Genomic DNA, 23881 nt, shown 5'->3' with positions numbered 1-23881 from the left:
AGCAGCTGGGGCGCTGCCGGGTGGGTCCCCACAGCGCCGCACCTCAGCGCTGCGGGGACCAACCCAGCAGCACCCCAGCTGCTCTACCCCAGGTGTCCCCAACTCAGCTGCTGCTGAAATTACTCAGCGGCTGACTACAGGAAGCCCGAGGCAAAGCTGCTCTGCCCCAGGCTTCCTGGAATCAGCCGCTGATCAGTTTCAACAGCAGCTGAGTCTGGACACCTGGGACGGAGCAGCTGGGGCGCTGCCGGGTTGGTCCCGCAGCGCCGCTCCTCGGTCCTACTGGACCAACCCGGCAGCGCCCCAGCTGCTCTATCCCAGGCATCGGCGAGAAAACCCTGGTCTGCTGGGGGGGGGGGCACGCGGTGCAGCTAGTGTCCCCCCCAGCAGACCAGGCTTTTCTCGCCACGGAGGACGCGGGCTTTTCTCACCATGGCTTTGCTCCGCGTCTCCCTGGTCTGCTGGGGGGCCCCCCAGCAGACCAGGGAGATGCGGTGTGGCTTTTCTCGCCGCGGAGGATGCGGGCGGCGGGACCGCAGCGCGTCTCGGCGGTCCGCTGCCCGAGTCCTCCACGGCGAGAAAAGCCCCGTTCGTATCTAGGGATCCGACATAAGTCGGATCCACGTAAGTCGGGGACTGCCTGTACACCAGTGTTGGATTTTGTCAGCCTCTAGTGGCTGAACCACGCAAAGAGATTTATGAGGCTGCTACTAAATGGTCTTTAAGATCAAGCAGTAGAGACTCAGGGTACGTCTACGCTGCAACACTATTTCAAAATAACTAGAGCTATTCCAAAATAACTTACCACAGAGGGACTGGGGCACCAGTCTTTCCAAAAATATAGTTTTGGGTGCGTGGCAGAACGTTTTATTTATTTATTTCCCCTGTCAGAGACAGTTCCTCTGATCATGGGCTTCCCAGAACTTGGTTCTTAAAGGCTCAGGTACCCGAATACCTATCTTTGCCAGCTTGTCTTTCAGTAAGGGATTTCCTGAATTTCCTGTCTGAATTTTTAATTTTGACTTTTTCTTCTTCTTTGTAAAGCAGAAGTTTATCCTATTGGATCACCTGAATTCCACACTGACTTTCTGGTCTGATGTCAAAACTGTGTTTCCATTCAGTGCACCAGTGGGGATTGAATCTTTCCAACCGAGGTTTTGCCTCTAAGCCCAGCCTTTAGAGGTTTTTCCCACGTCACTGTGTGCAACTGTATTGTCAAATATTCAATAAAGGCAGTATACTATCTCCTGTAACATCTTTTTCAAAGGAGAAATCGATTGTAATTTTTGCTGAAAATTAGAATCTTCTCATGGCATCCAATACCAATTGCATCTAAGGGAATGAACAGCACAGGCATTGAGTGAACCATCCCATTGTCCGCTCCCAGAATATATCAGAAGACAGTTTAAGAGCATGGTTGTACATCCCTGATTATCTTGGCTAGTAGTTGGGGGAAGCACATGTCTCTTCCACCTCCCAGAATTGAGAGCCACATGGAGGGAGCAGTTTGCAATTTTAAGTGATCTGGGGCTGTAGCAGGCAGGAAGCCCAGCCTGCCTTGGATGTGCTGCAGGGCTGCTCGCCAGGAGACACTTAGGTAAGTGCCTCCCATCCAGAGCCTGCCTCTGGCACCACTGCCCCTCTCACAACCCAACTCCCTCCCCCAGGTCACCATCCAAACCTTCTGTATCCCCTTGCCCCAGGTCACAACTCCCTCCCAGACTCTGTAACTCCTCCACTCCTCCTGCAGGCTAGAATCCTCTCCTGCACCCAAACACCCTCCCAGATCCTGTACCCCAATCCTCCGAACCAGGTCACAACCCCCTTCTTCACCCAAACTCCCTCTCAGACCTCACACTGTCTCCTGCACCTCAGTCCCTTAGCCAATGTGCCCTTCTGTACCCAGTCTTGATCCTAGATCCCACATCTCCTCCACAGAAAAGTGCAGCCCTTGACCACTTTCCAAAATCTTGGATTGGTCCCCCACCAAAAATTATTGCCCCTGCTGTAATTCTATCAGAAATGTAAATGTAGTCTACACTGTTATATTGATAAGAGCTGTGTGCGATGTTCACAAAAATAATTAGAAAGTTGTTGAAATTATCATGTTCCAAATAACATTTGTGGATGCATGTTCACTTACAGATAGCACTAATGGAAACCAGAGAGTTGATAATAATCGGTCCCCTAGGCAATGAAATAAAGCATGAAAGACAATTCCTGAGGATTGGAGGTGATTATTTTAGACACTAGTTGCATAGTTCACATGTATCGTTAGTGAGAAAGCTGTGAAGAAGACTGCTTAATAATGGACATTGAGTGAACTTGTGAAATTTGACCATGGCCAACTTCTTTATTAAAAGTGGGCAGAAAACACTAGCACATAGCATGAGTCACAGGGTGCTAGTAGTAGCACTGATGTGATTATATGAAACCCAGTGAAGAGATGGGATAATTTGATTGTTCAAGGTAGAAAAAGAAAGGGTTACAAAACATGTAGAGAAATTGCAACAAATAAAGAAAACACTGCTATACAGTCAGCTACTGTACATCCATCACATTTCAGGTCTTTCCTCTTCCAAAGAAGCAAAACATCAACAGGGAATTGGAAAACAAAAATAATAGAACATAACAGACAAACTGATGGATTCAACTGTGGACCACTAATCCTCAAGGTATTCAGTGCCAGATGTCAACTATTTTTATAATGTTCATCATTGTTAATAATGATACATGAGTTAATTTTTTTCTAAGTAGAAGTGTAATTAGTTTGCAGAAATATATCTACAGTTTGAAGACATCAGCAGAGTGCAGACCACATGAAAGGCGCTATCAGAAAAAAATAGCATTTCTTTAACAAAAGAGTCAGGTAACAGTCAGGGGCAGCCCATGAGCCTAGGCAAACTAGGCAGTTGCCTAGAGAGCCGCTGGCCCGGGCGCCCGATGATGATGCCACGGGGTACCCCATAATGACGTCACGGCCATTGACGGCCATGCAGGTGGGGGCGCCAATCGCGCCGACCGTGTGGGGTGCCAGCTGCCGCAGCCGGCCTAAGGCCGCTCCTGGTAACAGTAATTTTGTCACATTCTTAGTGGGCCCCTAGCATATTATAACAGAATTAGTTTTCTAATGGTTATTCTGCATGAATAATGTCTGGAAGTACTGTTAAAAATGGTGGGAGTTAATGGGTGCTATCAATACAGCAGGGAAATCTCTTTGGATACCATTATAGCCACCTTCATTAAATCAAAATGGGTACAAACATAGGCTGGGGGTTCCAAATATAATTTGATCCATGAGCCCCCCTCCCAAAGGAAAACTTTTAACAGAATTGATTATACTGAATAAATCAAGATTTCTATTTACAGTTTACAGTGTAACCATGCTTTGTCCATCTTTCATTGTCTGGTTTTTTTCCAGAGTAGAGGACTGTTATTTATATTGCAATTCTATGACTTGCAGTAAAAAAAGTACAGATGGTAGCATGGTAAGAAATGGAAAATGAGTAATTGAGCCCTGTAAATCCACGGAAATACAATTTGTATCTGTGGGTATCCACATCTGCAGATGCGGATATATATGGTTCATTTTTGTAGGTTTGGACATGGATACCAATTTTGTATTCCGGCTGGAATCTAATGAGAAAAAACCAATCAGGGCAAGCACGAAGTTGGTGGCCAAAAATGTAACCAGTCAGGGGCGGCCTGTGACTATAGGTGGACTCGGCTGCCGACTAGGGCGCCACTGCCTGGGGTGCCCGATGATGACGTCAGTCCATTGACGGCCCTGCAGGCGGGGGCGCCAATCGTGCATTCCGCCTGGGGCCCTAGCTGCCGCAGCCAGCCTCAGACCGCTCCTGTAACCAGTTGCATATTGTGCCAATGTAATAACCTGTTTGAAGATCATGGAACAGAACCGGAACCTCAAGAGGCCATAAAGTCCAGTTCCCTGCATTTATGGCAGGACCAAGCACCATCTAGCTCATCCCTTATCACCTGTTCTTAACTATCTCCAGTGATGGGGATTCCACAATCTCCCTAAGCCAGGGGTTCTCAAACTTTGTGATACTGCAACCCCCTAAAATGCTAAATGAATTTGTGTGACACCCCCCCGCACCAAAGTTGTTAAGCAGAAAAAAAAAAAAAGGGTGGGGTGGGGTGGGGTGGGAGCTAAAGTTGTTAAGCAAAAGTTACAACACTTTGTCCAGTTTGGGACTGCACCCAGCCCTCCCCCTGAGCCAGGCCCCCCCAGCACCCCCTCCATCCCAGTACACCTCCCATCCCCCTGAGGCAGGTCCCCCAAGTGCCCCTCCATCCCAGTGCAGTCCACCCTCCCCGAGGTAGGCCCCCCCAGCGTCCCCCCATCCCAGAGCACTATCCCTTCCCCCTCCCCCCTCAGGGTCCAGGAGCCTGCTCCAATCTAATCTCCTCCCTTCTTCTCCCTCCCTTGCAGAATCAGGCAGGAGGAAACTCTTACTTTTAAAGTGGCTGCTCCTGAAGCCCGGCTCAGCTGCCTCAGCTAACAGGGTTTAGGGGAGGCATCACTTGGCCAGTTGCCGGTCTCTGCTGCTCACGTCGGCCAGAGCAGCGTGAGCTCTGGTGCCCCCTTAGCATGGAGCCCGGCAACTGCCCCCTCCTGCCCCCCCTTTATTAGACTCTGTGGCGCTCCTAACTCCCCTGCCCCTGCCCCTGCCCCTGCCCCTGCCAGATGCGGCAAGGGAAAATTGTCCCCGCTGGGCTTCCATCCGGCATTTCATGGTTTTTTTACTGGATGGAGCCTGTGGGGAAAGAGAAATTTTTTAAAGAAAAAAACTGAATCCAGCTTCGACCCCTCTGTAAGTTGGTCGTGACCCCCAGTTTGAGAAACGCTGCCCTAAGCAATTTATTCCTGTGCTTAACCACTATGGAAAATTTACATTAGCAAGTATTTCCACTAATGCTCATCGTCATCTTTGGGGGGGGGGGGGGAGGTTATATGCCGAAGAAACATTATTTTAGAATTTTTACCATTTTGTGAAAATTATCTGTATAATTGTGACTTGTTTATTTAATGTTCACATGTATTATCAAAGGTACAGTGTAACTCTTGTGAGAGGTGGGCCACTACAAACTAACATGGCTACCCCCTGGGTCTCTTTAACTATCTTTAAGTATATACAGATGTTTGCTGTTCCAATACTGTTGAAATCACAAAAAAAATGTTCCTATATATATGTCTTATAACAGTAACAGTTTTATATTTTTAAAAAGCACTTCTATTATCGTGTCCATGTGTGAAACAGGGATGCAATAGTGTAGTCAAATAACCGATTAACTGATAAGCAAAAGCTTATAGATTAATGCTATACACACACACATTTCTCCTGCCCCCCAACAGTAAATTTTTTAGCAGGCTGGCCAGCAACCCAGCTCAGTCCTGGCTCACGCCAAGTCCTGGACTTATCCCCACTGCAGCTCTGCATTTCAAGTGTATTAGGAGCCAAGTGGGCAGGCAGCCTGGCTCAGTTCCAGCTCGTGTGGGGTCTGGGAGCTCAGCCCCACGTCTGGACAGGCAGCTGGACTTCGAGGAGGGCTGGTTTTTAAACTGGTTCCCCTTGTAGTCCAGCTCTCGCTTGGCACCCTATGCTGCTGCTTCTGATACAGAGGCAGCAGTGCAGAGTGGCAGAAGACTCCTTTGGAGGGGGGGGCTGAAGCACACCGGCTGTCAGCCTCATCCCCAGGGACTATAGAATATTCGTGTAACCGATAAGAATTCACGCTGTTAATCAACTACTCAATTAACCAATATTTAACATCCCTAGTATGAAACAGATTGTTCCTTCCCAAATAGAGTTCTTTACATTACTCCTGATTGAATTTCATCCTCTTTAGCTCAAATAATTTGCTACATTTGGGTTCAGGGATTTGGGTTGAGGACTGGTCCTAAGGTACATTGAGTTTAAGACTCTGCTCCTAGCCGCTGGCAACCTCTGTGCTTGGGCTCTCTAGTCCAACAACATCTGGGAGTCCCAGACCAGAGGTTCAACAACCTGTACTTTGTGATTTTTTTTAGATAACTTGACTTTACCCAATAGGTTTGGGAATATTGCATAATACTCATTGCCTATGTCAAGCTGCAGATGCAGCAGCAGCAGCACATTAGGAATGATCAGAACTACATCACACACACAAACACACTAGTGCTTGCTTTTTTTAAACTACATTTTAAATGTCAAAAATTCACATTTACAATTGCAGCAGACTTATGAGTTCTTCTGTGTAGTGTAGCGGTGCCCTGAGAGGGGCTAGATGCACTGAATGCTTCCCCCTCTTTAAAGTTCTTTAAACAAGCTGTAGGAATGCAGGAAGACGCCCCTCACCAAGAGTGGAGGCTCTCCTATTCATTGCACCCCCTAGAGTGTATTTATTTACCTGCCCTATAGGCAGGCGCAAGGAGCTCCTGGCCCTCAGGGACCTTTGATGGACTTTGGAGACTCCTCTATTTTTTCCGTTAAAAATAGTTGCGCAAAATCATGCCAGTGTAGACGCAGCCCTTGGGTTGCCAGATACTGTCACAGAAATACAGAACAGGGCTGAAAAAAATGGGTTGGGCAAAAAAACACAGGGAGCCAAACTGGTTGAGCAAATAAATAAATAAATAAATAAAATGGGGGCCTGAAGTTGTGAAGCAAAAAAAAAAAAAAAAAAAAAAAAAAGGGGTCACTGTGCCTTTAACTCCACTCTCTCCCCTCCACTCCCCACGCGACAGGGGAACAACGTCCCGTGCCACTTTCCGTCTGAGGAAAACCGACAATACCCGGCCAGTATCGCTCACCTGGCAGCCCCGCCTTCCGGGCGGGACCAATCAGTGTCACGCGGGGGGGCGGTGATAGATCGGGCAGCCGCGCTCGCGAGAGCAGCTCGCTGCCTTCTGCCGGCGCTGCCCCTCCCGGGCGGCAGGGGCCGCTCTTGCCGGCTCCTTGCACTGGGGAGGGAGGCAGGGGTCAGGGCCGCCGCCGCCGCCGCGCATGGACGTGCCCGGGAACGGCCCGGAGCGGGGCTCGGTGCCTCGCTTCCTCGGCAGCGCGGAGCCCCCGGACTCGGGCTGGGAGCGGCTGCGGGAGCTGTGGCAGCGCGAGTGAGTAACGCCCCCCCCCCCCGCCGTATCCTCCCCCCCCCGCCGCGCTGCGTGACCCGGCCAGTCCCGCCCCCTCCCCCTCCCCCGCACCGTGACCTTGCGGTGAGTGAAACAGAAACCAGGGCGGTGCAGCACTTCAAAGACTCACAAGATGGTTTATTAGGGGATGAGCTGCCGTGGGCTAGACCCACTTCCTCAGTCTGACCCACGAAAGCTCATCCCCTAATAAACCATCTTGTGAGTCTTTAAAGTGCTGCACCGCCCTGGTTTCTGTTTCAGCTGCTACGTTTCTATCACTTGCAGTGAGTGTCTGCCTGCCGCCCTTCCCCCGGACCTACCCTGCAGTGATTGGCACTCCGAGCTTGCGTCTTCCCCCGCCAGCCCCCAGCCATCCATCCGCTCTCACACACAGCCTTGGTTTCCACCCCTCCCTACCTATTCCTACCTGCCCCCTCCGCTCTATTCGTCCTTAACTCTCCCCTGCCCTCCACCTACATGTTGTGATTGTCTATTTACCCCGCTGACATACACACGTCTATCCCTTTGCCTGTCTCACATACAGGCTGCTGTGGTTAACTGGCCTCCTCATGCCTGTACTCCTCCTGTATACCTCTTCAGAACTTTGCCTGGTGTAAACCCATTGGTGAATCCTTCATAGCCAGATGGATGTGCCTCCAGGCTGACCTCCACAAACATTCACATCTAGTACAGTACTATACATCATTTAAAGGAAAAATAGCCTTGTTCCCATCAGGGAAACAGCACTGGTAACTTGTAGTACTGATGGTGTTCCTCTCCAGTGCCAGGCCAACCACAATCACTGGAAAATCATTAGATGGGTTTAAAAGCCATTAGATTTTACTAAAAATATAGGATTTTTCTGTCCCAGGTCTTGTTGATTTCAATGGAGCTGTGTGCAGATGCAGGGATCTGCCTGTATGGAACAGTTTAATTAACTGAGGTCTTCATTTGTGGCTATAACATGATTGTACTTTATAACACATTTCATTCAGCTAACTCAAAAGATTATTCAGAATGTAATGAATTAATGTATTATTCATACAAGTGACCATCAGAGAAAAGGCTGCAAAATGGTTGTGAAGGTGATGCCCTGTTTTCAGATTCACATAAAGTAACATTTTCTTTTTGGATAAATCTTTCCAGGTTTGGTCTCAATTCAAAGATTTGGGTTGGGGTTTTCTTACGTTTAACCCAAGTTTCTTTTTTTTTGTTTTTTGGTTGAGCATGCAAGAATACTGGGGAGTAAATTTTTTTTAAATTCCAGTGTTTGCTCCCCCATATGAAAAATGACAAAAATAAATTAATTCCACTCAGTTCTAACAAAATATCTAAGCCCTGCCAATGAGGAGTCACTCCTAAGAGTGAGAAAGCACAGACTCCAAGGTTCAATTCAGTCCTTTGCCTTTCTTCTGAGACTTTCTTTAAGTGATATTTGTGGTATAGTTTTTTTTTTTTTAAATATACTGAGGCTAGGTCTACACTAGACCTGTGAGGTAGGCTTAAGGTACTCAACTCCAGCTATGTATCCAACTATGTAGAACACATAGCTGGAGTTGGCTTACCTTAAGCCGATCTTGGCATCATCCCCACTGTCGGAGGCCGACAGGAGCAAATGTTCCTATTAGCTTCCCTTCCTCCTCGCAACTGCGAGAAGTACAGACACTGGCCAGAGCTGCCCTCAGGGTTTGATACTAGACCCGCTAAATCAAGCGCTAGAACATCGATCTCTGTCATGGCTAGTGAAGATGTGCCCTGAAACCCACCAAAGCATTTTCTGAGACCTCCAAACACCCATTAAATGCGGTCGCTTTTTATGCACTACTGATTTTGGCTACATCACCACCTGTGAATGAAAGGTGAGACTCTGTCTCCAATTCACTTTAGCTGTCTAGTCTTGCTCAAATAGAATTTTAAAAAAAGTTATCCCATTTGTGATATGTCTTAGCAGAAATGACTCTTGTTAGGTTAGCAGTACTCCCAAATGCAAAATCTCCATTTAACCTCCAAGTAACATTGTTTCTTTGTACTAGTGAATTACAGCAGTACCCGGAAGAAACTCTCAACATTATCAAAGCTACGTTTTCAGGTGCTGTCATTGGCTGGATGTATGGAGGTTTGCCAGCTTTTCTTCATGCAAAGAGACAATATATTGAGCGGAGCCATGCGGAGGTTTATTACAACCGTCTGGATGCTGTGGTATGGACCAAAATCATGCAGAACTGCTCCTTTCTTGTACATCCTGGTTTTTTGCATCAGAGAGTGTATAATGAACTGGATCCCTCATATCTAATTCAGTGGTTGGATCAATAGAGTGTTAAAGTGCAGAACTCATGCCTAAGATTAGTGAATTTTAAAGTGGTACCAGCTGAGACTTGCTTTAAGCAAGAGTTAGATCTGATCCCCTCTCGGGGGTCTGGAAGCATCCCACGACTACTAAGTCCCAACTGAATCCCTGCAAAAACTCTTTGAATAAGCCAAGTCCACATGTCTTCTCTCTGGAGATTAGCTATTCTCCAGAGAATAATGTGTACCAGGTTTTTACTCTGCATAAGATTAGTGTCTCTTTCACATGCACTCTCAGATTTACAGAAATAGGTGTGTCCTATGGTAATTTGTAAAAAAGAATACATCCTCCTAGTGGGGACGGGGGAAACAAAAGAGAACTGCTGAGCAAGTGAAGAGGCAACATGAGACTTTAAAATGGCCTTCCAGGCTATATAGATGTTGGCTGCTAATCAGGCCAACTTTTTCAGGAAACAGGTTGAGCTTTTGTGCTAGACCAAAATGCTAAAATCTGAAAGAAAAATATCCTTACTTAGAATATGAATGTTTAGATTGGCATTGCTTGTGGTTGCAAATTTAGCAAATTAGTCTGCTGCATCACTGGGTGCTTCTGTTGCAAAATTAAAGCATTGTACAGTACTTGTCAGTAGAAGGTCTAGTGTACAACAGAGAATGCAGTTCCCATGAGCCAGTCAGACTTTCTAAGCTAGATATTTTTAATATAGTCAAGTTTGTGTGCATTTTCATGAACAGTTACTGTGATTGCATTTGAAAAATACCAGACTCTTTGATTTATATTCGTAAGTATATCATTTGTAACCGTCTGTGGTAATTATGTACCTTAATGAAGTAGTGAGTTATGCTCACATGCTGCATGCTTATGTACTTAAGAGTTATAGTTAAGATGTTAAATTAGCCTTTTTTTAATAATAGAATTTGCCTTCCAAAAATATTGAGCTTTTAATTTCCATTGTGTTCTGATGGCAATTAGGTTCTCTGTCACTCTCCATCATGAGGCTGTAAGACTGATAGCTTCCTCTTTGATTGTCAACAGTTTTATTTAACACTTGAAAAATTGAGATTGTATTCCATTATTACATGCAGCTACAAAAAATAATATTTTATATTTCACTAGATCATTCCTTTAAAAGGGCTCAATTTTTTTTTTAAATCTCACCTATGTTAGAGTACTTGGATATTAAAAAAGAAATTATTTTAAACATACTTTTAAGCAATTATAGTATTTATTTGGCTTGGCGATTTGCTCAGCTTCCACAAAAAAAAAAAAAAAAGAGAGCTGCCAGTTTCTTTCTCTGTTCTAGTTTGTTTCAGGCTGTCATACATTTGTGTCAGTGCTACCATATTTGGGTTGCAAGAACTGGAGAAGAGGGTATTGGGTTTAAGCAGTCTTAATTGGAATGCTCTAAAATTTCATGAGATTTCTATTAATATTACATGTTGTAATACCTTGTTTATATACAAAGCTTAAATTTAGGGGTAAACTATAGTGCTTGATGTTAAACTTCTTAATGTTTAAGCCAAATGGTTATAGTTTAGGAGGTATTTAATGACTATTAATCCACAGTTAAAATCAAATAGAAATTAGTTTTAAGTTTCTGTCCTAGTGGGTTTCTGCACTGCCGCTGTAATAAGCCATTATTTTTCTAAATGGATGACTGTTTCATCACTAAGATTGGGAATATCAAATGGAATTAAGCATTTAAATGAATTCTCAGTTGTCTTGTTGAATGGCTGAGATAAAGGAGGTCTGTGTCCCCTGAAGATGGGACTAATATATCAACTACATACTTTTTAAAAATAATGTCAAGATGGGTAGTTTTTAGGGAAGAGCCATTGTCTCAAGTATGATCATCTGAAGAACCACAAATCTGTATGCAGTGAAATTACAGTAAATTTTTAGTCCTGTAACCATCTCTCATTCTCCCCAAAGCAATCTGCGCAGCAAGCAGCAATCAGGGGATTCATCCGTTATGGCTGGCGCTGGAGCTGGAGAATTGCTGCTTTTGTGGCAATATTCAAGTAAGTTTTTTAAATACTGAATGTTTCTTCACAATCATCAAACTCTGTTTAACCAGCTAACCAATTAAAGGGGATTTTAGGTCCCTAGCAAGAACTTGAACTTGATTTTCCCCAAACCCAGATGAGTGATCTGAGCACTGGCTTATAGAGTCATTCTTCAGTCTAGTCAAGTGAATCTTTAATTAACTTATCCAAAATGTAGCAGTTTCAACAGGAAAGATTGAAAGAGCCACCTCACTGGTGTCTTCAGTTTCTAACTCTTTAGTACCATTTTTCAATGTAATTGATTTACTGTTTACTTCCTTTTCTGGGAACTTCAGTGATGTTAAACTATATTAGACCTAATACACATCCTTATGGCTTCCCCACAGCTGTCTCCAGACAGCTTCCCCACAGCTTGAGACATTGTTCTATTTTCATTACCCCCTTCTCTTTTATTTTATAGCCAATTTTCAGTCTACATAACAGTGTCCACATGGAAACCATTTTATAGCCATTTTGGAAAGAAGTTTTTGAGATTACCAAATGCATTCTGAAAGTCTAAGTACAGAAATTCTATCGCATTCCTCTTTCCCACTAATCTTAATCTTGAGTAGGTATGTAAGAGACTAGATGCAGAAGATTATTGGACAGTTGACTCGTGATTCAACTAGTCATCCCCCTCCTTGCTGTCTCTGTCTTAAAAGCCAGTTCCCTCCAGCATTGTCTCCTTGGGAGGCAGGGGAGGTAGAGGCACAGTGGAAACGGCATGAGCAGGGACTGAAGCTGTCTCCGCTTTCGCCGCTTCTGCTGCAATTCTGCTTTTGACATGTACAAGAACCTCAGCGGGAAGAGTACAAATATACAAGAGTCCCCTGCTGGCCCAGCGCTCCCTGCTGCACCTGAGTCTTTGAAATGTCCAAACCTGCTGGCCCAGTGCTCCCTGCCACACCTCAGTCTTTGAAATGTCCAAACCTGCTGGGGCTTTTGTACATTTCAAAGGCTTAGGCGCTGCAGAGAGCGCTGGCCAGAGGAATCCCCCATTGGTCCCATGCTCCCTGTGGGGCTTCCTTTTGAAATGTACAAGATCCCCACTGGAGCTCTTGTACATTTCAAAAGGAAGCCCTGTGCTTCCCGCGGGGCTCTCATTTTTGAATTGTAGCAAGAGCCTGACAGGGCTCAATTTGATTAGTTAATTAATCTAAATTTAACATCCCTGATCTTGACCAGCAATTACCAAAAATCTGTCCAAAACCAGTACCGCACCATTAATGGTTTTACCCTCAACCAATAATTAGAGATCTGGGGTGCTCTTTAGGAGTTGACCAGCTGCACTTGTGGCTCCCACAGAGTGTTCAAGGTGCGCTATCATGATTGGCAGCTTTATTTTTGGACTTAGCCACAAAGTCTGTAATCAGGTTATGTCTACATTGGCTGATCTTGCGCAAATACTCTTTAACGCAAGAGTTCTTGCGTTAAAGTATTTGCACAAGAGACCGTCTACACTGCTACGTGCCTTTGCGCAAGAGGATCCGTGCCAGTGTAGATGCTCTCTTGCGCAAGAAATTGATGTTGCCTGTCTACACTGGCCTCTTGCGCAAGAACAGTTGCACAAGAGGGCTTATTCCTGAGCGGGAGCATCATAGTTCTTGCGCAAGAAGCACTGATTTCACACATTTAGAATGTCAGTGTTCTTGTGCAAGAACTCACCGCCAGTGTAGACAGGAAGCATGTTTTTGCACATAAGCAGCCACTTTGGCGTAAGATTGCACCAATGTAGACACAGCCCGAGTGGTTTTTAAGCTTATGCTTGTAAATGTTGGTTTTAAAAAAATTATATAAAACCCTTGGAGTTCTACTGCTCCTCCATATCCTTCTGCATTGTGGCATGTGATATATTGACCACAATAATGTTCTTATTTGCTGCTGTTTGTGTCCCCCAAACAGATCAGCTGCAGGAAGTATGGTGTGGGCCGACTTGCTAGCTCCCCATTCTTTAATGGAATCTTATCTGGTTGGGATTGCAGAGGGCTGTATTGTTGTGTGTGCTCTTTGTTCATGTCTGTCTTTTGATTCTTGCTTTATGCCCTGTTCTTGCAGCACTGTGAGCACTGGTCTGTCCGTGTATCGCAATAAAACCACCTGTAGTCACTTTGCAGCGGCAGGCGGTGAGACTACTTTATTTTTACACTATAAGATTTACCCAGAGTTGCTCAGATCCTTAACTCAATTATTTTTGTTTTTGTTTTTTGGAAAATAAGATGAAAATGTACATGCTTCATTTAAACAATTGCTCGGGGATGGGGATGAGTGGTTCAGGATGCAGACTGCTCTCTCTCACCACAGCAGCTTAGAACCAGGTGACAAGTGCCTCCCCATGGCTGCTGCAGCTCCAGTAGGCACAGCCAGGAGAGGGTACATTTCCCCCAGCTGGGGCAGGTTCAGGTTCATCTGCCCTCTGTGCTCTCCAACCAGAGTGAGGAATGCAGCAAACTGCGCACTTCCCCTCACTCCCTGATAAAGGGGAACAGCCAGCAATGTTCTTATATGAATTGGGGATGGGGGAGCTTCAGCTCCCCCCAACCCCCAAAGGGAAGCTGCATACCGAATTTCACGATCCTAGCTCTTAGTTGTTCAGGAGTTCTTGAACAGACAGACACAGACAAACTCTCTCAAATTTGTAATTGGTTCTGTTTGAGTATGGACACACTCTGGTTTGAGTCAGTGAAGCTCCTGGGCTCACTTTATGACATTGGTTAATTATGTAACCACAGTGTGCCTTTTTCCCATTGGCAATACAGGGATGATAAAGTTTTTCTACCCTACCAGGAAGTTTCAAGGCTTAGTTAATATTTGAAGTTTGTTGCCTATCTTGAGTGAAAGAAGCTTGGGCATGTCCATGTAGTGGAATAGTGTATAATGTCCCATTCTCATACTATGAAAAATGAGCATCAAATCCATCAGCAATCTAATGCTGCTTCTTACAGTTGTTTTCATGGGAAAGATAATTTTTAAGTTTTCTCTAAATGCAGAACAGGGTATCCTACTGTATGTTATCTTTATACAGGCATGTATTGGGATTCCAGTTGGATATATTTCCCCTCACTTCTTGTTTTAAAAGGTTAGGTAGTATTACTTGTTGCTGTTCAACAGCTCCTGTACTTCACCAGAGAGAACTTAATTTCAGTAGTGGGTGGGCTGGTAATCCTCCCCAAACATTTAGTTCTTTCAGTTCTTTGGTAATCTTTTGGAACAGCAGGAAATTTTGTGCTGTGGTTCATGTCAGAGAAGGAACAGATTTTAAAAAAAGGCCTATTTTAGGTTGCCGTTCCCATCTTACCTTTCAGTCTGATTTGTAAATATGGCAGCAGGGCTGTGGGGCAAAATGTGACTTCTGGGAGTGAAACTGCCTTTCTAAGTTACATGATTCCATGCTGTGACTTTTCCCTGGAAGTGTGATACAGACTGCCACATATGCAGGCTCACCAAAGACTGCTTCAGCACTGCTGGCTCAGCATTTGGTTTCTTCTCTCTCTCACTGGCTTTTGGTGTTCTGGGGGTAGGAGCTGGAAGTGGCAGAGCAGCTCCCTCAATCTGCTAGGACTCCTTGGGGCCCCACCTCATGTCCATGGCTTGTGTGCTTTAGCCTTTACAGGAGGCGTTTTCAGAATACACTTGGGCCTAAGCAAGATGGTAGCTGGCAGTGTCTTCGGAGCAATATTCGGGTAAGCTGCACCCATAGCAAACCAGTAACCAGGGTCAGAATTACATTCTGTAGTTGGTGTGTGTTGGATAATGGCTTCCCAAGGCAAGCCTTGAATCCTAAGAGGGACTACCACAGACTGCCTATCCCTCAGCACCCAGATGGGTTTTCTGCATCCCTCCTATGGAGCATGATGATTTCTGTCTCCACAAGCCTGCATCCAGTTTTTTCTTGCTCTATACTTCATTGTTCTTCCAGTGATAGCTGGATACATGGGGGATTCCCCTCTTTCCTTTGAGCTGATCAGTGCTTGTTCCTTAAATGGCTAGAAAAGATGCTGATCACTATAAAAACAGAAAAGTAATAATAATTATATGATCCTCTCTCCTCCTGCCCCTCTCTTCATGTTTAATGTATTTACTAATAGGCTATTTAGGGTTCTCAGAATAATTAGCAAACATTAAAGAGGGTGAAGCATTCTCTTGAGGAGCTGTGTTGTATGCTGATGAGAGCAGGACTAGGAGCAAAGATGCCTGGATTTCCTTCCCACCTTCTCCACTGCTTGCCTGTATGTCCTGGGGCAAACCACTTAGCCTCTCTGTGCCTATAAAATATAAAATTTTATAAAATTCCCAGTTATAAAATATTTATAATACTGACCTATCTCTTCTGATAAGAGGCTTATTGACTGTTTGCAAAGCACAGCAAAGGGTGGTAGCAGGGGTGTTGTGTTTCCTGAATAGCTCTATGGGGATTTGAGCTTCATGCAGTGGTTGTCATGAGTTAGTGAACAGTAGGGTCTGGCTCTTGAGGGAGGTTATGTATCACTGAGCCTGTGGTTGGCCCCTACACATTCCTTTGTTACTGCCAGTAAGCTATCTCTATTAGTGTCTTCTGGTGGCTTCTTGTAATTTCCTCCTCCACCTTTTAGCATCCCTACGGGAGGGCTTTTGATGGCAATGCAGAAGCTCTCTGGTGAGACCATACAGGAGAAAAGAACACGTGAGAGAAGATTGCTGCATGAACAGAAGTTAGCAGAGTGGTAAGAAACAATATTGTGCTGTCTAAATTAGTGAATCATTATCATTGTCCAACATTCATAGGTTCCAACATTTTCATGTAGTAAATTGATTTCTTAAAGACTGGGATTGTGGTGGGGAGAGGAGTCACAGAGCCAAAGTTCTTCTCAAGTATCTTTACATTTCCCTACTGTTTCTTCTCTGTCTGTATTAGAGAGAGAAGGAGAAGAGAGGCCAGAAGCCTTTGGGAAGGAGGGTCTTTCCTAAAACTCTTGAAAACTGAACAATGTGTATGTATTAAATTGGAAAAAAAAAAAAAAACCAACCCCTAAAGATGGAAGAGAGCAATTGGATCTTATATTGCCTCCAGTAATTTGTATGGGATTGTTCCCGATAATACATTTTTTACTGATTTGTCCTGATCCTTTCTAAATGCTTGAAGTAGAGGTGCCTTCACCATTCCCTTGGGCAAGAAGCTGGAAAATGGTCTCACTCTATTTCCTAAATTGTACTTTCTTCTTCAAAAATACTGCACATGTGGATCCCAATTAGGATGTCTGTTGTGCCTCACCACAAGAGTTTGGAACATTGTCACTAGCAGAGTCCAGCAGGAGTTATGTATGCTTTTGCTGCTGCTTCCTTCCCATATTCTAAAGGGCAGAGTGGCTCCAACCACCACTCAACTTTTTCCAGCCACCTTAGGTAGTGAATCAGAACAATATAGTCAGAACACACACAGGCGAGGCAATGCAGATTTAAGCTTGTGTGTGTGTGTGTGTGTGTGTGTGTGTGTGTGTGTGTGTGTGTGTGTGTGTGTGTTTCATTTATTTATTTATTTATTTATTTATTTATTTAAAAAGAAAGATCCAGGAGAACAGTGTCAGACTTGGGTTTCAGACTTGATACGGAGGCAGCTTCTTTCATAACTCATCCCTCCAGTGCTCCTGTCACCAGAGAGAGGGCACCTAATTCAGGAGCAGTTAAGAAGACAAAAAGGAACTCCAGAAAAATCTGTTGGAGCCATTGGTAATCCCTTCTGTGACTCTAACTGTAAACCAGCTTCCCAGTACTGAGCCCTATTTCCCTGTCCCTGAAAGGATATTGGATTTTTTGGGAAAAACATTTAGCTACCTCTGCTTCAATTTCAGCTACTTCAGAATGCACTGGTTTTAGATATCAGGTACCATCCAAAGGTTTTGAGTGTGTTTATATTCATCCAGCGCAATCGTATTGGTTACTGCTGCTGCCATAAAGGATTTAAGCAATCAGGACAGTTTAATCCTCAGGAGAAAGACTCAATATTTTTGGGAAGAAAGTCTGCTTACAGGTCAGAATTACAAATTTTACCAAGCCATACTGTCCAAATACAGGCTAGTTTGCCATATTTTAAATACAAGAGTTTAGAGCAGTGTTTCTCAAAGTGGGCACAGTTTCACTCTGAGAGAGCTGCTACTGGGCTGCTCCGGTTTGCTGACTTAACAGCTCCACAGCCACAGAGCCTCGTGGCTCCCATTGACTGTGGTTCATCATTTGCAGCCAAGAGGAGTTGCAGGAAACAGTAGCCCAGGCCACGCCTCTTCCTGCAGCTCCCTTTGGCTGCAAACAGCGAACCACAGCCGATGGGAGCGGTCAAGTTCTGTGGCTGCAGAGCTATTAAGTAAACAAATGGGAGCAGTGCACTAGCACCTTTGTCAGAGTGGGGCCATGGCCCACTTTGAAAGACACTGGTTTAGAGACAAATTCTAGGCTATTTGTGAAAAGGGTCAACTGATGACTAACCCCTCTCTTTAAGCTGCATTTCATACTGCTGAGTCTGTTTGTTTGCTACAGGTATCGTGTTGCATCATTTCTCTTTGTTACCTGCATCAGGTTTATCAAGAGAGGTACAAGCAACAATTGAAGATTTACTATTCAAGAGCCACTCTCTTATTTAGTACTCAGTCTGAGTCTCTAATTCATTAAAAGACTGGAGATCCATACTCAGAACATTGAGCTTACATACTCCCGAAATTTAAAAATAAATCATCCTCAGTCTTCTTTTTTAGATATTAAAATAGTTAGTTGTCATTTTCATACTCTCACAACCAAATGCCTTCCAAGCACTTTAGAGAGAGATTCAGATATTACAAAAAACCTATAGTTTTCTATATTCAGTCATCAGGTCAGTCACAGATGCAAAGGTCAAGGATCTTGGACTAATATGCAAGAGTTATCTGAATGCCCATGGCAGATGCACTGTGTATTTGGATATTAATGATTTTTGGTGAGTGGAAATATGGCTAAATGGACATCACCTGTATGTGGCATGATGAGAAACAGAGGAGAAAATAAAGTGTATCCTAGAAGGTGCCCCTGATTGGATTAGCAATCTAGCCATTCAAAGTCAGCCAGGGTATCATCTTTCACACAGATGCTAAAGGTTGCCAATCTCTGCTGGCTAAGTGAAGTAGTGGCCTCTTTTAGCTTGCTATGTTTTGGCATTATTTTATGCAGTGATGAAGTCATTACTAATTCAGAGTTCTTTTTCAAAATTTCAGCAGCCATTAGGGTGTTTACAAAGTGCTTATGAGTAGTAGCAGCCCATCTGTGCAAACAAGGTTGCACATTTACCCTTCCATAGATACCTGGCTTGTAAGAGGGAAGTCGTAAGAACTTGTCATAATGGCAGCAAAGAAATGGATTCATTTATTTTTACCCCTGAATTTGAGGATCAACTTGCAAAAGTCAGTTCTGATATTGTCCCAGTCTACAGAGTTCACTGGAGCATTCATACAGTCTGTACCAACAAGAGCATTCCTTTCATTGAACTGATTTCAGGTAATAAATCTGATTCTCTACTTCTACCCTTACCATCAAACAACAATAAGAATGTTCCTCAAATGTCTAGGCCAGGGCCACTCAACTTCGGAAGCCCTGGGGGCCACAATGATACTCACAGCACATGCCAAGGACTGCAACTTAAGAGTGGTTGCATATACATGCAAATATATTTGTAACTAGCTTCTTTCACGCTGATGGGCATGAATATAAAAATTAAGGCAAGACTACACAACACACAGGCCCCATTAAAGTCAGTTCTTCTCATATTAATAAAATGCAGTATTTACCCAATTTTCACCCATATGACAGCACTTTTAATGAGCAATTGACAGTCCAGGAATTTAACTACTAAAATGCATATCAACAGAAGATGATTATATTGACTATTTTTGTTTTGGCTTCACAACAGTCCAGAAATTTAACTACTAAAACACATATCAACCCAAACCCCACCGTAAACCCAAACCACACAGGCCAAAAGCAAACAGGCCGCGTGTTGAGTAGCCTTGGTATTGAGTAGCCTATATAGCTTCATGGACATTTGTAACCTCATTTGTCAGATTACATTTCGGACCACTTGAAGCATGAATTAAGTCTATTTACAGATCAACAGTCCATGATATGTCACTGAGGGTATGTCTACACTACCCTCCTAGTTCGAACTAGGAGGGTAATGTATGCATACCGCACTTGCTAATGAAGCCCGGGATTTGAATTTCCCGGGCTTCATTAGCATAAGCGGGGAGCCGCCATTTTTAAATCCCCGCTGCTTCGAACCCCGTGTAGCGCGGCTACACGGGGCTCGAACTAGGTAGTTCGGACTAGGGTGCCTATTCCGAACTACCGGTACACCTCGTTTCACGAGGAGTAACGGTAGTTCGGAATAGGACCCTAGTCCGAACTACCTAGTTCGAGCCCCGTGTAGCCGCGCTACACGGGGTTCGAAGCAGCGGGGATTTAAAATGGCGGCTCCCCGCCTATGCTAATGAAGCCCGGGAAATTCAAATCCCGGGCTTCATTAGCAAGTGCGGTATGCATACATTACCCCGCTAGTTCGAACTAGCGGGGTAGTGTAGACATACCCTAGAGGTGCTGACTCCAGATCAGATTATATCCTCTATATGTAATTGCAGATGATGGAAGGAAATGTATGTATGAGAATTCCATTTGGACTTCTGAACTGTACCTGAAATTTTGATACAATTAATAAATTCATAGATTTTTAAAGCCAGAAGAGACCCGGTTTAGGGAGGTACAGCATATAGTCTGACTTCAACTTCCAGCTATTGGATCTTGTCATACTTTTCTCTGCTGGATTGAAGAGCCTATTGTTAAATATTTGTTTGCCATGTAGGTACTTACAGATTGTAATCAAGTCAAGTCTTTGTTAATATAAGTAGATTGAGCTGCTGGTAATAAGACATCAGCTTGTAAAATAAACAGAGTGCAAGTCCTAATTCTAAATCCTCCATGCACAAGTTTTCATGTGGATAGAGTAATTGAGATTATACTGATTTTTGTACTACAAAAGTACTACCAGATTTTCCAATCTATCAGTTAATTCACTTACCATTTTTTCCCAATGCTTCATTCTTCAGCTGCTGAATCTAAATTACATTCTTCGAGAACATTGGTGTTCCATTACATAGAAAGAGCTAACTCTTTTCCTAAAACTTCAAAATTTGTTATAGCTTATGGTAACAAACCCAAAGGGATTTGTGGTGTTTTATCACAAAGACTTTAAAAACGCGGATCCAGTTGTATTGGAACAGCTTATTTATTAATATTAAGAGCCCTCTGTTGAGCATTAGAAATCACTCCACCACACCATGTTGCATCGACAGTACGCTCCAGTCAAGTTCCAATACTGGAATTACGTAGCGCTCTTTCTCCATCTTCAGCTTATGAATAAGGATTCTATTCTGGTCAGCGAAGGAAGCTAGTGGTAGTTGAGGTCACACTCCTTTTATCTGCTTTTGAGGATGATGGGGGATTGAAAGCAAGCAGGGTGCATGTATGACCCTGGTAGTTGAAAGAAAGTGTTCCTAACTCCTAAGCTGGGGCACAGTTGATACCCTAGAGCCGTAGTCACCAACCAGTAGGTCGCGATCTACCGGTAGATCTCAGGGGCTCTAAGAGTAGCTCTTGAGCCCTCTCTGAACTGCGCACCTGCGCAGTACGTTTACATTAGATGTCCTCATGTCCATCAAACTGTCCTCATGTAATGTAGGCGGGGCTTCAAGGAAGGGGCAGGGCAGTAGATCTTCGCCTGTTCTGAGACTTAAAAAGTGATCTTGGGTGTAAAAAGGTTGGAGACCACTGTCCTAGAGGAATCTACATGTGCAGAACATCTTAAAGAATGACAGTTATGGTAAAGTAAGTAATGCTTCTTTATTTATTTTCAATTTGAGCATTTACTTGTCTGCCAGCCTGGGAAAGGACTGTGTTCAAAGGGCTAAACCTGGTTCTTGTCAATGCCACTGTTTGTGACGTATTAAAACTTACAAATAGTGACAACACTATCCAGAGTCTAAAGATTTGGGCTTATAGAATGCTGGTGTTTTATCAGTAAGCAGAATGAGAACTAGTCTACAGAGGTGCAAATTATAAGCTTAGAGAAAGAGTACAGAAACTGAAATTAATTTCTTTCCTCTCCCCATTTAGGAAAGCTAATCTTCATGTTGCTGAGGTTGACTTAGAAGAAATTGTCACTAACACTCAGGAAGGAACCACAGAGAGAGATATTGAGAAGATTGCTAAAGCTTCCCAAGAACCCTCTACCATCAGAAGATAGGAACCAGTCTGAGATCTGACTTCAGTCAAGGCAACTTGAAAGACTGGCCTGACTCCATTTCTGCAGTCATTGTTTGATGACAATATTGTGGCTATGCACCATGACGGAGGGAGGATTGTAGATCTTCAGCCTGAGTGATGGCCAGAACTGCATTTTGGTGGGCATGGGGACAGCGACATAACTATTGAGGCTTCACTTGAATGCCTCCCTGGCCATATCTTAAGACAGTATATATGGAGAAGGGGGTTATGCCATGGTTGTATGTGGCAACGTAGCAGGATTAAGGAGCTACCACTCTCCCAAAGAAACCTGTAATGACATTTTTATTATTTGAAAACAGAATTCAGTTTTAATCAAACTAGCTGTACTGACAGCACCAGAGTCCTGCCTGTTCTCTGACCAGATGCAGCATTCATGCTAGTTCCCACCATGCTATTTCTTTAGTGTACTTCAGCATGGCTCCAGTGTTACAGGGATGTTTGGTGACTGCAGTCCACTCAGGCTTCAGGTGTTTTTCAGAAATAATGGTTCTCCGTTTTCCAAATGAGGTTGGTGAGAGTATCAAGGTCCCAAAGTCAGTCCTAGAGAAGGACACACCTTGGATTTCTGAAGAGCCGGGGGACCTTCTTTGAGAGGGACGGTGCTGCAGCAAGGCTGACAGTGTGTCGGCTGGATTGTTTGGTATTATGGAAACATCTTTAACAGAACATTGTGAGTGTATTTAGTTACAAATCATAGGACCCTTTTGGAAGAAAACTAATGGAAATGGCATTTAAAAGACATAACCACTAAAGTTGTCTAGACTGTTTTGTCTGCCAGGGTCTTTTCTTACTTGGGTCATATGATATTGTTGAGCTCACCAGCAAGACTGCTGCTAGGGGTGAGGAAAGTTAAGTCTCATGGCCCTGTTTAGGCTCTGGAGATTGACAACCCCAATTCTCACAGTAAGACCAAGCAGTCGTTACAGTAATGTTATGAAAATCTGGGGATGGCTTTGAATTATAACAGCCTGTGGCTGGAAGGACTCTGTATCTCTTCACCACTTGATGTTGGGCCAAAGCCAGTTTTTAGCAGTGTGAGTAGCTTTACTGCCTGTAAAAGTGTGGCCATAGCTTCATGTACCTGCTGTATGTAATGGAAGAAAACTCCCAACAAGCTGATGACAGGAATCTGTTCACAAGCCATAACAGGTTGAGCCAGATGCATGTAATTAAATTCTGCCTGAATGCCTTATTCCTCCACTTTTAGGTTACTGTTAACATCTGCACAGTTCAGTCAGCAGAGCATGTCCCACCCACCCAAGCCTGGGTTCCTTTCACAACTTTTTTAAAATAAGGCACTGGGTTTCATCATGTCTAAAATGAGTATTCTATCAACTGTGCTTTAGTTTTTCCATAGAGGGGGGAAAAATGCATTTTGTATTGGGTTTTTCTTGTTCCTTCACAAACTAGAAGGTCAGGAATGTGTACAGCCATGGCCCTGCTTGATTGTTGGCCCTACCCTGCCTCCGCACCTATCGACACATCAACAATGCTGCAGCTGCTACTACATGCCCTTTACCCCCCCCAACAAAGTTACCTAGTTACACAGCATTGTTAAACCTTGCCAGTTGTTAATTTCTTCCATGATCACCTATTTTCATGCTTCCCCATTCCTTTTAACTATGAGCTATTTGCTGACCTGGCTCATTGTGCCTTCTTCCTCTTTTATGAGTGTTCTGGGAGCAATAACTAGGGACACAATTTCTTGTGTACAGTGACATTTGTAAGAAAAAAAATCAGAGCAAAGTTAGTTTTATATAGCTTTTTCTTTTGTTGAAGACAACAAGGGGCAAATGAGTCACTTGCTCCTTCAAAATTCAGACTTGAACATCTTCCTTGATGCATTTCCTGCCCATTCTGTGCTTTTTTTGGTATTTCCTCATTTTGTATAATCATAGCTACTGTGCCAGCCATGGTTCAGAATGGGGAATGAAGAGTTGAGTCTGAACTGTCTTTTAAAAAGCATTTTTTACTAGTGGTAAGAAGTGGCATGTTGCATCAAGGTTGCTGAAATTTAATAAGATATACAGGAGTGTGCGTGTGTGTGTGGGGGGGAGTACTATA

General features: G+C 44.0%; 1 protein-coding gene across 1 annotated transcript; it reads left to right on the top strand.

Moving 5' to 3' along the window:
• The first annotated feature begins 6865 nt into the window (after nucleotides 1-6865).
• Nucleotides 6866-23009, top strand: TIMMDC1 (translocase of inner mitochondrial membrane domain containing 1). Its single transcript, XM_075909343.2, is given in 8 exon segments — nucleotides 6866-7117; nucleotides 9169-9334; nucleotides 11373-11461; nucleotides 13541-13608; nucleotides 15087-15165; nucleotides 16075-16185; nucleotides 21647-21733; nucleotides 21735-23009. Coding segments are annotated over 8 exon segments (771 nt in total). The 5' UTR covers nucleotides 6866-7007; the 3' UTR covers nucleotides 21796-23009.
• The last annotated feature ends 872 nt before the right edge of the window (nucleotides 23010-23881 follow it).

The sequence above is a fragment of the Pelodiscus sinensis genome, chromosome 1, assembly GCF_052426305.1.
Source record: "Pelodiscus sinensis isolate ZL-2025 chromosome 1, ASM5242630v1, whole genome shotgun sequence".
NCBI lineage: Eukaryota > Metazoa > Chordata > Testudines > Trionychidae > Pelodiscus > Pelodiscus sinensis.
This window is presented reverse-complemented; position numbering and strand designations above follow the sequence as displayed.